The following is a 12,604-nucleotide window of genomic DNA, read 5'->3' on the forward strand; positions in this document are numbered from 1 at the left end:
AAGGCTTCCTGGGAGGGAAAAATGGCCACAGGTGTATTAGGGGGGTTTGAGAAGTTGTAGTAGAAGCTTATATTGAGCTCCGAATATGTATCTTATAATTATGTAGTGTTTTATATGAATGACAGCTTAATTTCCCCTTTCAAAAAAATATAACCTCCTTGTAAACTGAAAACAGGATTATAACATCAGCGTATTCCATTTCAAATAGCAATTTAAAGGAGAAAGAAAGGTTAAAACTAAGTAAGCCTTATCAGAAAGGCTCACCTAAATATAATAGTAAACTAAAGTAATGCTGCTCTGAGCCCTCTGTCAAAAGAAACAGCATTTCTTTCCTTCTATTGTGTATACATGGGCTTCTGTATCAGACTTACTGCCTTCATCTTAACCCTCCTTGCCCCCGGTGTGAGCATGCTCAGTTTGCTCCTCTAACCCCCCCCCCTTCTCTGCAGTAATCTGAGCCCAGAGCCATAAGTGAACAAAGAGAGACTCAGACAGGAAGTGATGTCACACCAAGCTAATACTGCAGCTGCTATCCTAAACAGAGAGCTTCTAGAGCTTTTTACTTAGGTATGGTAAAACATTCTACAGAATAAATATAGCATTCTAGCTTGCACTATTGCAGCTAATCTATTGGCAATAAAATGCATCCGTAGCTTTCCTTCTCCTTTAAGCTAATGAACATATGCAAGGACAATCAACACATCAAACCTCCATGGGCCCCAACAACAAGACGATGCGGACGTACCAGATATATCTGCGGCAGTGATCCAAAGCGAGTTGGAGGCTTCTATTTCAGTGTATGAATCGGAGAGATCTGATAACACAAGGCAAAGAAGCATGTTAAAGGCCTAAGTGTCCTCCGAAATGATGAATTTGTGAGTTAAAGCACATTAACCAGTTTCACTGCCTCCTGAGGCCGACATGTTACTGTATATAGCTTATGCTGCCTGAGACCAGTGTCTACCAAGTGCTTCTGCTGCACCAAGCCAATATTTTGTATTTATGCATTTTGACAGTGTTAATTTATTACATTAGTAGTGGTGGAACTGAATTATATTTGCCCATTACATTTTGGTAATATTTATATACTTTTTTTTTTATATAGTGCCTCTGGGATTTTATAGGGATTATACATCATTCACATTAGTCTCTGCCCCAGTGGAGCTTACAACCTAAAGTCTCTATTAAATTCCCACAGACTATGGCCAATTACCAGGAGCCAGTTGACAATCCTGTATGTTTTTGAAATGAAGTCGTACCCAGAAGAAACCACACAAGCACAGAGAGAACATACAAACTCCTTGCACATATCTATCCTAGGAACACAGCGCTGTAAGGGAGCAGTGCCAACTACTGTGCTGCCAAGCCATCATTCCATATACTGTATACAGTATAGCTCCAATATAGAGATACAACACGCAGACTTTGAGCAAAGCAATATCCTGTTATACAGAGCTTACAATCTCAACCAACAGCAAAAGTACAGAGAGGTGGTCATACACAGTACTAATTGCAATATTTTAGAGTGGCATCACCTATCAGATTGACTGGTGAATGAAGTCTGTTAAAGTCTTGGAGTCTAGTGACCTAACCAATGAGCCTTCTACAAAATAAATGAACCCTACTGGATTCATAGGACTTCCTGCTGACGTGACTGATCTACAATATCTGGCTCCAAGCATCTTCTAGACACCAGCATTCAATGGCTACTGTTGGATGCTGGGAGCTGTAGTTCCAACAACTGGAGTGCCTCCAGCTGAATCTGCCTGTGTTGCATCCTCCCCCTTGTCTGTAGCATGTCAAATTTCAACTGCCCTGACCACAAAGCAGGCTGGGACACGGTACTGGGAGGATAAGGTTACACAAAGCTTTTAAATGCTTCATAGTTACTATACTTAATTACTGACATTAACATTCTTGAAGCTGTTTATTCTTGCAGTGTTCCTTCCTTCCTCCCTCTGCTACTGAAGCACAAGAAACTTTGTTTTAACAAGTTGCCTGCATTGTTCCTTCTCCATTAAAAACACACACCATACAAAGTCCTTAACCCTTGACTGAAAGAGTCTTCAAACAACACACTGAGTGAGACCTTGGTTTTAACCCACTCACTGCCACCGACCTCAGGTCTAATTGGATATATGGTTTAAACATAAATCTTACCTATAGTTAACCACAGCTCATTCTGTAGACATTTACTCCAAAATAAAATGATTCAGGTCCAGTAGAATATAACCAAGTCCATTCAATCTCACAACTGTCAAACAACAATGCACTGGCACAAAACGACATTTGCCAATCTATGGCCAAGCCTAAAGGGCAAGTCTTCTTTTATATTAGCACGTTTGAAAACAAAACAAAAAGTTATCTATCCATATTTTATTTTTTTGTGAAAATGTCGCATATAACATTGAGAGGAATCTACATTTAAACCCTGTATAAAAGTTAGGTACATTCCTCCAGGTGTCTCGCTTTCTTTTTTTGGCATGTGTGCAAAGAGCTGCTGTATACATTCTCAAGTGAGCAGCGTGTGTGACAAAAGGAATATACACTCAGAGCAATGGCTCATGGTTGAAGTATATTTTACTAAGTATATAATGTTTATTCGCATGGGCTAAACCACTAGTCCTCCAAAGTATCTTAATTTCAGACTATTCTTCCAAACCTGCTCTAAAGTGAGCCCTCTTTCCGACCTCTAATGTGCCAATATTTTTACATTTTAAATAGAAGAAAATACATGTTCAGTTGTTTAAGGTGCTCTTCTCCCACCATTTAAATTTAGACATGTGTTGGCTGCACAGGTAGCTTACAATTGTGTGCACCTAATAAGTAAGTTACAAAACTGATTCAAGGAGACCCAGGTATGATCCTGAGGTGAGCTCAGAGAGACCCTGGTAATGGCAAGCACACTAAGCTGTACAGCACTGTGTAAATCAGACAGTACTAATATAAAACAATACACACTAGGTTTAGTGGTACTTTTAATTTTATAGCAGATACTAAGGGCACCAATTGCAAACACAATCCCGATATGTGACAATACGTCAGCCAAGTTTTCACGTAGGGATGCCCCAAATCCAGGATTCGGTTCGGGTTCGGCCTTTTTGCAGCAGGATTCGAATTCGGCCGAATCCACTATTTAACCTGTGCCATATAGGCATTCCTGGTTGCTTTTATTTAGGCAGTATAACACAGCAACTCTCATACTGTGCCCTCTGTACAATCATCATATTGACTACTGGGCTCTGCACAGTGAATCCCATGCTCTTCTTTCACTCTTCTGCATACAACTCTAAGGGCATTTTGTCTACATCTAACCATACTTACACCCAAAAGCTGCTAGTAGCGAATATGGTAAATGCAGTGGTTCGAAATGAAGGTACCCCACTTCAGGGCAGAGTCTTCAACTGGAAATTAGTTTAATGTGGCATGCAAACTTACCTAGAGACTTCTGCTCAATTTTCGGAGAGAGTCGTGAATAAGGTGGTGGTGGAGACTCTGAAACAAAAAACAATAGATCACAAATAAATGAAACACATTTTATTACAGTTGATACAGAAAGCCTTCTATGTAACATTTCTGTTATTGTGGAAAAACAGTATGTGCAGTTTTATCCACCTGGTGAATACAGAACAAACAAAAAAAATGTGGCATCAACAACACTGAACAGAAGTTGTACCTTGTAGTATAATCCAATATCTAAAATAGACCGTAATGTGCATTTTTTGATAATGCCAAGCATTCTTTCTTCATCTTTTTGTACATGCTGTCACATTTTTCAACATGACAGATGTCCTACAGAAACGCCGGCAAAGGGTGAAATATTCAGCCTACAATCTGACAGTTGGATATCCCTGCCATACGCCTTTTCAAAGAGGCAAACAATACAGTTGCTCCTCCAAAATCATGGGAATACATATACAGGTATGGGACCGGTTATCTAGAATGCTCTGGACCTGGGGTTTTCCAGACAGCAGATATTCTGTAATTTGGATATTCAACCCTTAAAGAGATACGGACATGTGAAAATAATTTTTATTTTATCTATCATAACAGTCTTTGAATGCGATTTATAATTTTGCCATAAAAGTATTTTACATTACCTTTCTTACTACCCTGTTCCTCTATCTCCCTGGTAGGCTTCCAGAAACACAGACCTATATGTTGTCTATAACTGAACTACCACTCCCATTAACCTTTACAAAAAAAAAATAATAATAATAATGACATCTTTATTACTCTGGATCATTTGCATTTATTATGTGGTCTGATAATAAAGTAGACAATAAAAGGGGAAAAGTGTTGGGAGGGAACAACATTACGGGAATCGACAGCCATGACTATTGTTTGAGTCTGTATTTAGCAGGGGGAAAGAATTTGGGGAAAAAGAAACTAAACAATGACGCTAAGAAAAAAACAATAAAAAAACAAGCAGAACTTGGGCTTAAAATGTTTATATTAATAATACCACCAGAGTAATTATAGGTGGGGGAGAGAAATGACAGGGAAGTAAGATAGGATGGAAATTAGAGAGTGAGAGGAGGGGAAGAGGACTCCAGAGATGGGGACTGGAAAGAATAAAGAGAAAATAGAGGAGGAGGAGGGTGGAGGAAAAGGAAGGGAACCAAAGGAAAACACTGAGGGTGGGGGGGGGGTAAATAGTCTGGATTTACGCTCCTAGATCTTTACATAGTGGGAGTTTTCCTGAAAGAGAATAGATACCATTCCCTATGACATAGGCCTGAATGGGAGCTGGAGGGAAGGAGATGAGCCATGGGAGGACTGCAGCTTTAAGAAAGCAGCTGTAATTGGCTAGATCTCCAGATAAACAGTCATCCCGGCGCCAGCTAAAAAGCAAACTCCAATATTATCACCACTCCCTCTCCTCAACAGCAGAGGGACCTCCTCAGGAAAACACGACCGAGTGATCTTATTTCAAAGAGAGCCCATGCCAGAGCAAATAAACTTCACATTCTCAGATTTCTGGCCTCCTCTCCTACCCAGGGGGGACAGCCTCGGCCACCCTAAAATCATCCTACGGAAGAAAGGCATCAATCTCCCAGTCTGGGTTCACATGCCGACACAGCTCAGCTCGTAACCCTCCGTCAATTAACCAGTTTGGCCAGCATACTTCTCTTGAAAACATTTTTTTCCCCAAATGGATTTTTAAGCATTAAATCTGTAACGTTACTAAAGCAAAAAAGGAGAATATAAGGCACTATAGGAACCCCTATTTCAACATTTTAACCGCCCTTTTGAACGAGGAGGGCAGAAATATTCAAACAATTCAATAGTATATCAAATATAACAATTCAAAAGGAAGGTTCCTATTTTGCTACCAATTCCTCAGAAGAAGCAAGTTTTAATTATTTTAGGGAAAGATGAATTGTGTGTAGGACTGACTATTCTCTCCTTTATATCCACCCACAAAAATGCAGAATGAATGAACCCTTCTACTGGCAGTTCTCTTTTTGCTACAGTGTTTCCTTCCTGTACTTTGCTGGAGCTCCCTCTTTACATATTTAAAGGGCTAGTCAACCGCAAAATAAAAATTTGCCTAATAAAAGAAAACATAATTCGCAGCAACTTTGCAATACATATTCTTTACACATTTTCTGCAGTTTTTAATTTATTTGTATGTGTGTTGCTATAGAAAGCAGTGTTTGTCCCTTCCTTGATGGCTCAGACTGTTGATACAATGTAAGACAAGCTGCTGATTCACAGACTTGACTTTGCTGGAGAACCAAGACTTTTGCAACATTGTTTAAAAAGTAACAAACAGGAGTTAAGCAAATGTTGCTTTTAATAAACATTTTTACAAATAACTTAAAGCACTGAAAATGTGTATTAATGGAAAGTTGCTTATAATTATGTTTTTTGTTATTAGGCAAATGTTTATTTTGGGCTAAAGCTTGGGACATTTTGTTGGACCCTGCGTCCTGGTAGCAGAATTTTCCCTTTGTTATCACTGCAGCGCAAAGTGCTCAGGATTTCATGGGAAGCCATAGAGGAGAAATAAGATTTGGCTATATACTCAAATAATAGAGATGTCAAACAAACAGTCAAATAAGAACCGTGACCAACCAGCCCCCTACAGCTTCACAAGGAGTGAGCCAGCAACTTCACCCCCCCCCCCCCATTCCAGACCTACACACGCCTCGCTGATTGCCTGCTATTCTACAAATGCAGTTCTCAGGCCCCAAATATCCCCTAGAAAGAAATGAATATTCTGTACGTCCTGCTTATCCACATCACTGTGTATTTAGCCCCCCAAAACCGCACGCACACAAACACCTCATTTGCAAAAACATCATTAACTTGCTAACCCAGTCGGCAGCTTATTGGCCCATGTGTGGGGTCATCCGGTAGGCTTCAATATCTCAATCAGGCAGGTTAAAAAAAAAAAACGTCGGATCACGGCCGCATCTGTGCATGTATGCAGTCTCGCTATTCGACCACCCGTATCAAATGCATTATGATCCAATGGTTGGACCCTAAAGCACAAGATCAGATCAGCCCAATATCGCCCACTTCAATGTGGACATATCAGGGAAAGAACCGCTCGTTTGGCGACATTGCCAAACAGCTGATCTCTACGTCTTTGGCCACCTTTACAATGCAATACTTGCAATTCTTAAAGGAACAAGGCACAACCCCTTTATATGGAGGAATATTTTCATGATGATATTAACACAATTTTTAGAGCGCCAACATATTGCGCAGCGCTGTAAAATGAAGAAATCACATGAATTACATACATAACATACAGAGTTCCATACATAACAACCAGTGTCAGTAGAAAAGGTAAGGAAGGCCCGGTGCAAAAGAGCTTACAATCAAAAGGGGAAGGGAATGAGACAAGGCGTGGGCAAGATAAAAAATAAGCAGGTGAGAGATGTAGCATTTAGTAGCTAAACAGATTGAGGCTTGGTTTCTCTAAATAAGTATTTTAAGAGATCTTTTGAAAGCAGAAAGGTTGGGAGAAAGTCGGACGTTGCCTTTTTGTTAGTAGCTGAAAGAAGCAAATATCTACGAATTCCGTCTGTAACATCTTCATTCAGCAGCAAAAACAGGCCTAGTTAAGTCATACGCAGACTCACTTGGTTCATGTCTACATGGTACTGCCCCAAGACCCTTTACATGCCCAAGTTTAGTTAGGAAGTCAAGACCCACACTGCCTAAACATCTAAGCCAAGTAGGAGGTCAGTTTTAGAAGAGCTTTCGGTCATCCTGTTGATCCACCAAGTTGGCAGTTGAATGGTGCACTGGCAAATATGGAAGTGATTTTATCTTTTATGCTGATCTTTGGAGGCATCATACATTATTTAAAGCAGGTCATCAACTTGGCTGTCCCTTACATATCAAGGGTCTCCTTATACCACAAAAAAATTGTAATGCCTTTTATATAAACTATCATATGAGATATTGATACTCATGCCTTGTATGCCCATGACCTAATAGTATGGCTCATATACAGATGGAATATCATTAGCTCACTAAAATTAGTTACATATCCATGGTCGAAACAGACAGTCAGATGACAGAAAAGTTAGAAGACAAGTAATTGCCACCAATGTATGTTTAATACAGGTGAGAGGCAAGTGTCTGTGACATCTGGGGAGTGTCACCTGTAAAAGTCATTTGGTTTTTCTCTTGACAAGTCTGTGATATTTCCCACTAAAGACCTGTTTCTATGTGTAATTATACAAGTGGCCCCGGGCAAAGAAAAACAAACGCCAGCCAGAGATAAGGAACCTAGGAATGGAAGAAGCTATCCCTGTCGGACACCCAGCAGCCATTGCTATAGTCGATACATTTAAGATGGAAAGAAAAATGCTGGTCTGGCTTGTGGAACATTCAGTGTTAAAATTCTAGGGATGCACCGAATCCACTATTAAGGATTCGGCCAAACCCCCGAATCCTTTGCGAAAGATTCGACTGAATATCGAACCACATCCAAATTTAGATGCGAAGCGGAAAATTTTTTTACTTCCTTGTTCTGTGACAAAACGTCACGCAATTTACCTCCCCGCCCCTAATATGCATCTGCAAATTAGGAATTGGTTCAGCCGGGCAGAATGATTCGGCCGAACCCGAATGCTGGATTCGGTGCATCCCTAAAATATTCAGTTTGTGCCTTGTACAAGACGAAGATCAGAGTCTGTGCAAAAATGCAAAAAATGCATTTTATCAGGATCCACAACTGCATCTACAATATTTGGCACAGGCATTTTACACTGTTTTACGTCTGGGTTATTTTATATTGGGATATACTAGGGATGTCCAGCCTGTGGCCCTGGCTGCTGTTAAACTACATCTCCCACACCTGGGATGAGTAGTGTTTTCACAACTACTGGAGAGGAAGCAAATCAGATATTGTTAATCTAGAACATTATAAACGATACCTTCAAGGTAGACCGTTTGACTGTCAGAGCACAACATTAACAAATCTAAAGGAATTGTATTGTCCTGCGTGATCCAATCAATTCAAGACTATGCAGCCGGCGCTACAGCACCACCAACAAATGCCTGTGAAAAGCTCACACCTATGCACTGCAAAAGAAACAAGCACAGTATTCCATTAGATCCACTGCTAGGCTCCCTTGGTAGCTTAAGCCCGATTTTCACGCTAGAATTACATGTACGAGGCTCCGAGGAACTCGTGGTACATTTGGTAAGGTTGCAGCAATATATAGTTGGCTCAGTTTCCCAGAGTAGACAAGTCTATATATCCTGGTGTATGGATGGGGGGGAAAGGAATCTGAAGCCTTAGCAACCTCTGATATTCTAGCCCAAGAGGCCCATAGTAGTGAGGAGGTTAAAGTATTTGAGGCTGCCTTGTTTGCCCAAAGGAATTTAATAACATGCCAAACAAAAAAGAAAGAAGAATGAGAAGAGGAGGGAGGGTAGGGAGGTGATTTGTAGAACTCAGTCTCTATAATGACAGGGAACTGAAATGCAACTCTTTCTGTGCCATTCCACTCCAGATGAAGGCAAAACGGTATCTGTAGCGCAGCACTTAGGGTCAGGCCACACAGGGTGTTTTGGGGAGATTTGGCCGCCTGGCGACTAATCGCCTCGTTTTTGCGGCGACCAATCTCCCCAAACGCCTTCCCTGAATATGCGCCGGCTAAAATGAAAAAAGCACCGGCGCTAATCACACACAGGGATTCGTTTTCCGAAGTTGCCCAAAGTTTCCTCGTGAGGCAACTTCGGAAAACAAACTGCCACATGTTAATAGCGCCGGCGTTTTTTTTTTTTCATTTTAGCCAGTGCATATTCAGGGAAGGCGTTTGGGAAGATTGGTTGCCGCAAAAACGAGGCGATTAGTCGCCAGGCGACCATATCTCCCCAAAACACCCTGTGTGGACTTACCCTTAAACAGCCAAGATAAATACCTTGGATAATCGAAAATGTAAAGGGGGTAAACTTTCCCACTGAAGTGCAGCCACTTTTTCTTGCATAAATACACGCCTTCTTCCATACATTATCTTTCTTCCTTTAACATATCGGTATCAAGAGCCATATTTTTAACCGAATAGCAACTGTAAGTGGGGTGCAATCAATTTAATTGCATGTGTGCAAAAAGCACAAAGGGGTTTGAAGAGAGAGGTGCATAGGCAGACCAATGGATGGTCTCATTTTTCACCACTAGGCTACATACCCAGACTACAGACATCTGCTAGCAGAAAATATTCAATTCAGTCGCTTGTTAAACCACCTATACCCATTGAATACAGTGTAGTAGCTATGGTTGTGTTTGTACAGCCAACTGGTGCAGCATTTTTACACATGACTAGAGGTTAAAGTAGATGCCCCGACAATCTGATCACATAAGCTCAGTTGCAGACATAAATCTGAACCTGGGAGTCAGGCTTGTCATCCTTTCACTAGTTGTATACTCCATGCTTTCTGATACATTTAACTCCAGGTTCAGTTAGGCGCCCTGTGAAAGATCACCTCAATCACACATGACACGGTACTTAAAGGGGACCAGTCACCCAAAAAAATTATTCAAATCCTATTTTATCACATTAGTCAAGCAAAATGAACTTTAATTACACTGTATAAATTATTTGAATCTATTTTCCTTCCATCTGGGAATTCATAATTATAGCAAGTAGGTAGGAGCCATTTTGAGGACACTGTTATTAAGACAAGCCTTGTATCATCTCAGAATCTTGTTTGTGCACCAGAATGGGGGACCTGATGTCCATCCCCATGTACTGGTTACACAATTAAATGGTGAAGAGAACTGGGGGAATGTGGGGAGAGCAGGGACATCTAGGAAGTGCTGAATGGAAAGTTAAAGTAATTGTCTGCCCCACCTCTATGCCTAAGGCATAGAGGAGGGGCAGACAATATTTATTGAATATTGACAGCTGAGATTTTTAAATGAGCTTACAACAGCTATGAATGCTTTAATAAAAAATAGAAATTGGATTTCATGTTTAATTTGAAATTAACTTATTATACAGATTTTTGTGTCTGAGTGACAGGTCCACTTTAAGTCTTCTGGGGTTAAAGAAAGAAAAAAAAAGTGCAATGAAATACTATTCTATAGTAAGCATACAAATACCTAGTACTATAGTAAATATTTTGAATTACCCTGGAGGTAATGGAAAAGGGAATATTCTTTGAAAGTCACATGACAGCACCATGAATTCCACTGTACTACAGAGGACACAGTTCTAATAGGTTGGCAAACCCCCCCACCTACCCCCCACAAAGGGGGTAAGTGTTCATGCAGAATTAAAAATAATATTTAATATTATATGCACTTCTCTGGCATGAGGGCATTTTACACCAAAAAGTTCTGTTATACACAACACAGTCTATATACGCCTTAAAAGAAATAAATGTACAGACTGTTTTCTTTGTGCTCCCCTGAGCCCCACTGAAGAAATACTTTGGAGGCCAGAAAAGCCAACTTCATGGCAATTAGTATAAGCATGTAAGACTGCAATGTAAAAGTTAAGCTTGCAGTCTGCTCTTGTTTTGACCTGCATCACAGCCGGTACATTAAAAATGCTGGTGCCAGTGTCCTATGTGTAGTTCAGACTGACTGCATGCTCAGGTCTTACATGACAGTCTCAGGTGACAACACTGCAAACTGTCCATTGGCACCCAAATATCCCAATTTATGTCTAGAATCTGCATGATTTTTATGAGACATGGTGGTAAATTCATTGAGCTAATTTGATGACCGTTTACAAATCCAATCCATCATTTCGGCGACTCTTTACCCATTCACTAAAAATGGTAAGCTAAAAAATTTTAAAAGCAGTGCTATTTCTTTACAAATCAACATTAATCCTGTCTGAGTTTACATTTCGGGGTTTGGCTATGCAATTTTATCTTAAAGCAATGCAGTGATTAAAATGGCAGGCATCGACACAAACCGATACGCACACACCAGTGTATTTAATGCTCCATAAATCCTGCATTCCACATTTCTGAAAATAATATGCAGGTCAGCAAATAGATAAAACAGCAAATGATCCTTAGAAATTCAATTTTAACATTTACTTCCAAAAGACACCAAATATGCCACACAAGTTTGTCAACACAAACGAATCATCGTACAATCGGACTTCCCCATCTCCCGACCTGCCACTAACCATTCAGATCAAAGTCTTACCATTCCGACCAAAAAGTAGTTAAAGAACAGATCAGCCAATGTTCTGCCCCTGACAGCAATCGTAGGATAGTTATGTCTGACAAAGCTAGTGAAATCGTACGATCGGCAATACACGCAGGGATATTATCGGCAGCCGACAGAAATTTTCTAACCTGTCCGATCGACCAAACGACCGATCTCCGCCGGACGAAAAATGTCGGTACTCTCCACACACGGTCCGAAAATCGTACGAATCCTCGATATCTACGATCTTTGCGTCTATGGCCAGCTTAAGGATATGGACACACAGCTGCTTTCAGCCAGTGTATTTTTGTAGGCTGAGAGAAGTGAATCTGCTCTATGCCTCTGTTGCATTCATCTAAGCCACTCCACTTGCATGTGGTCACACCCAGTGGAGCCAAAGTTGCCCCAAAGATGGCGCTTTCCGCATCTTTTCGCTGATCTCCGCGCAGGTGGATTGAGTTCAAACAACTGAGATAGGGCACAGAGCAGATCTGCTTCTCTCAACCTACAGAAATAAAATAATTTCGTTGAGAGCAGCAGAGCCTACACATCTGTGTATCCATGGCCTAAAAATAATGCGGACATCGTTGTGCCGTTACAAAACAACATGCCAGCGGGTCTACTCTCTTCTGAACTGACGGCACACAGCATCTACTGGGCAGTGCACACACAGGGCAGAAAATGCTAGTTTTGTGTTTTCACAGTGGAGAGTATTACATAAGTCTAAGTAGAAAATTTTGCATCCAAAAAGTTACTTTACATGAATTCTGCATGTAAAATTGATCTGTAATGTTTTTGTGGGGATAGAAGTGGTATTCACAAAGAAGAGCATAAGGATATATAGATATACTACTAGTGTATCTCTTTAGACTAATTGCACACAAGTCTGATGACAGGCTTTTCTACAGAGGAAGAGAAAATTGTACCATCGTACTTCAATTTTCATTCTGAAATACACTCAGT

General features: G+C 40.6%; 1 protein-coding gene across 3 annotated transcripts in view; it reads right to left on the minus strand.

Annotated features, from left to right (window-relative positions):
- smad6.S (SMAD family member 6 S homeolog) overlaps positions 1-12,604 on the minus strand; it is a 33,431-nt gene that overhangs the window by 15,002 nt on the left and 5,825 nt on the right. For 2 of the 3 annotated variants that reach the window (XM_018253962.1, NM_001097780.1), the window contains 2 exon segments: positions 3,439-3,495; positions 746-814 (listed from right to left, as the gene is read on the minus strand). In XM_018253962.1, the coding sequence (XP_018109451.1) occupies positions 746-814; positions 3,439-3,495 (126 nt within the window). 3 annotated transcript variants of the gene reach the window in all.

This window comes from Xenopus laevis, chromosome 3S, assembly GCF_017654675.1.
Source record: "Xenopus laevis strain J_2021 chromosome 3S, Xenopus_laevis_v10.1, whole genome shotgun sequence".
Lineage (NCBI taxonomy): Eukaryota > Metazoa > Chordata > Amphibia > Anura > Pipidae > Xenopus > Xenopus laevis.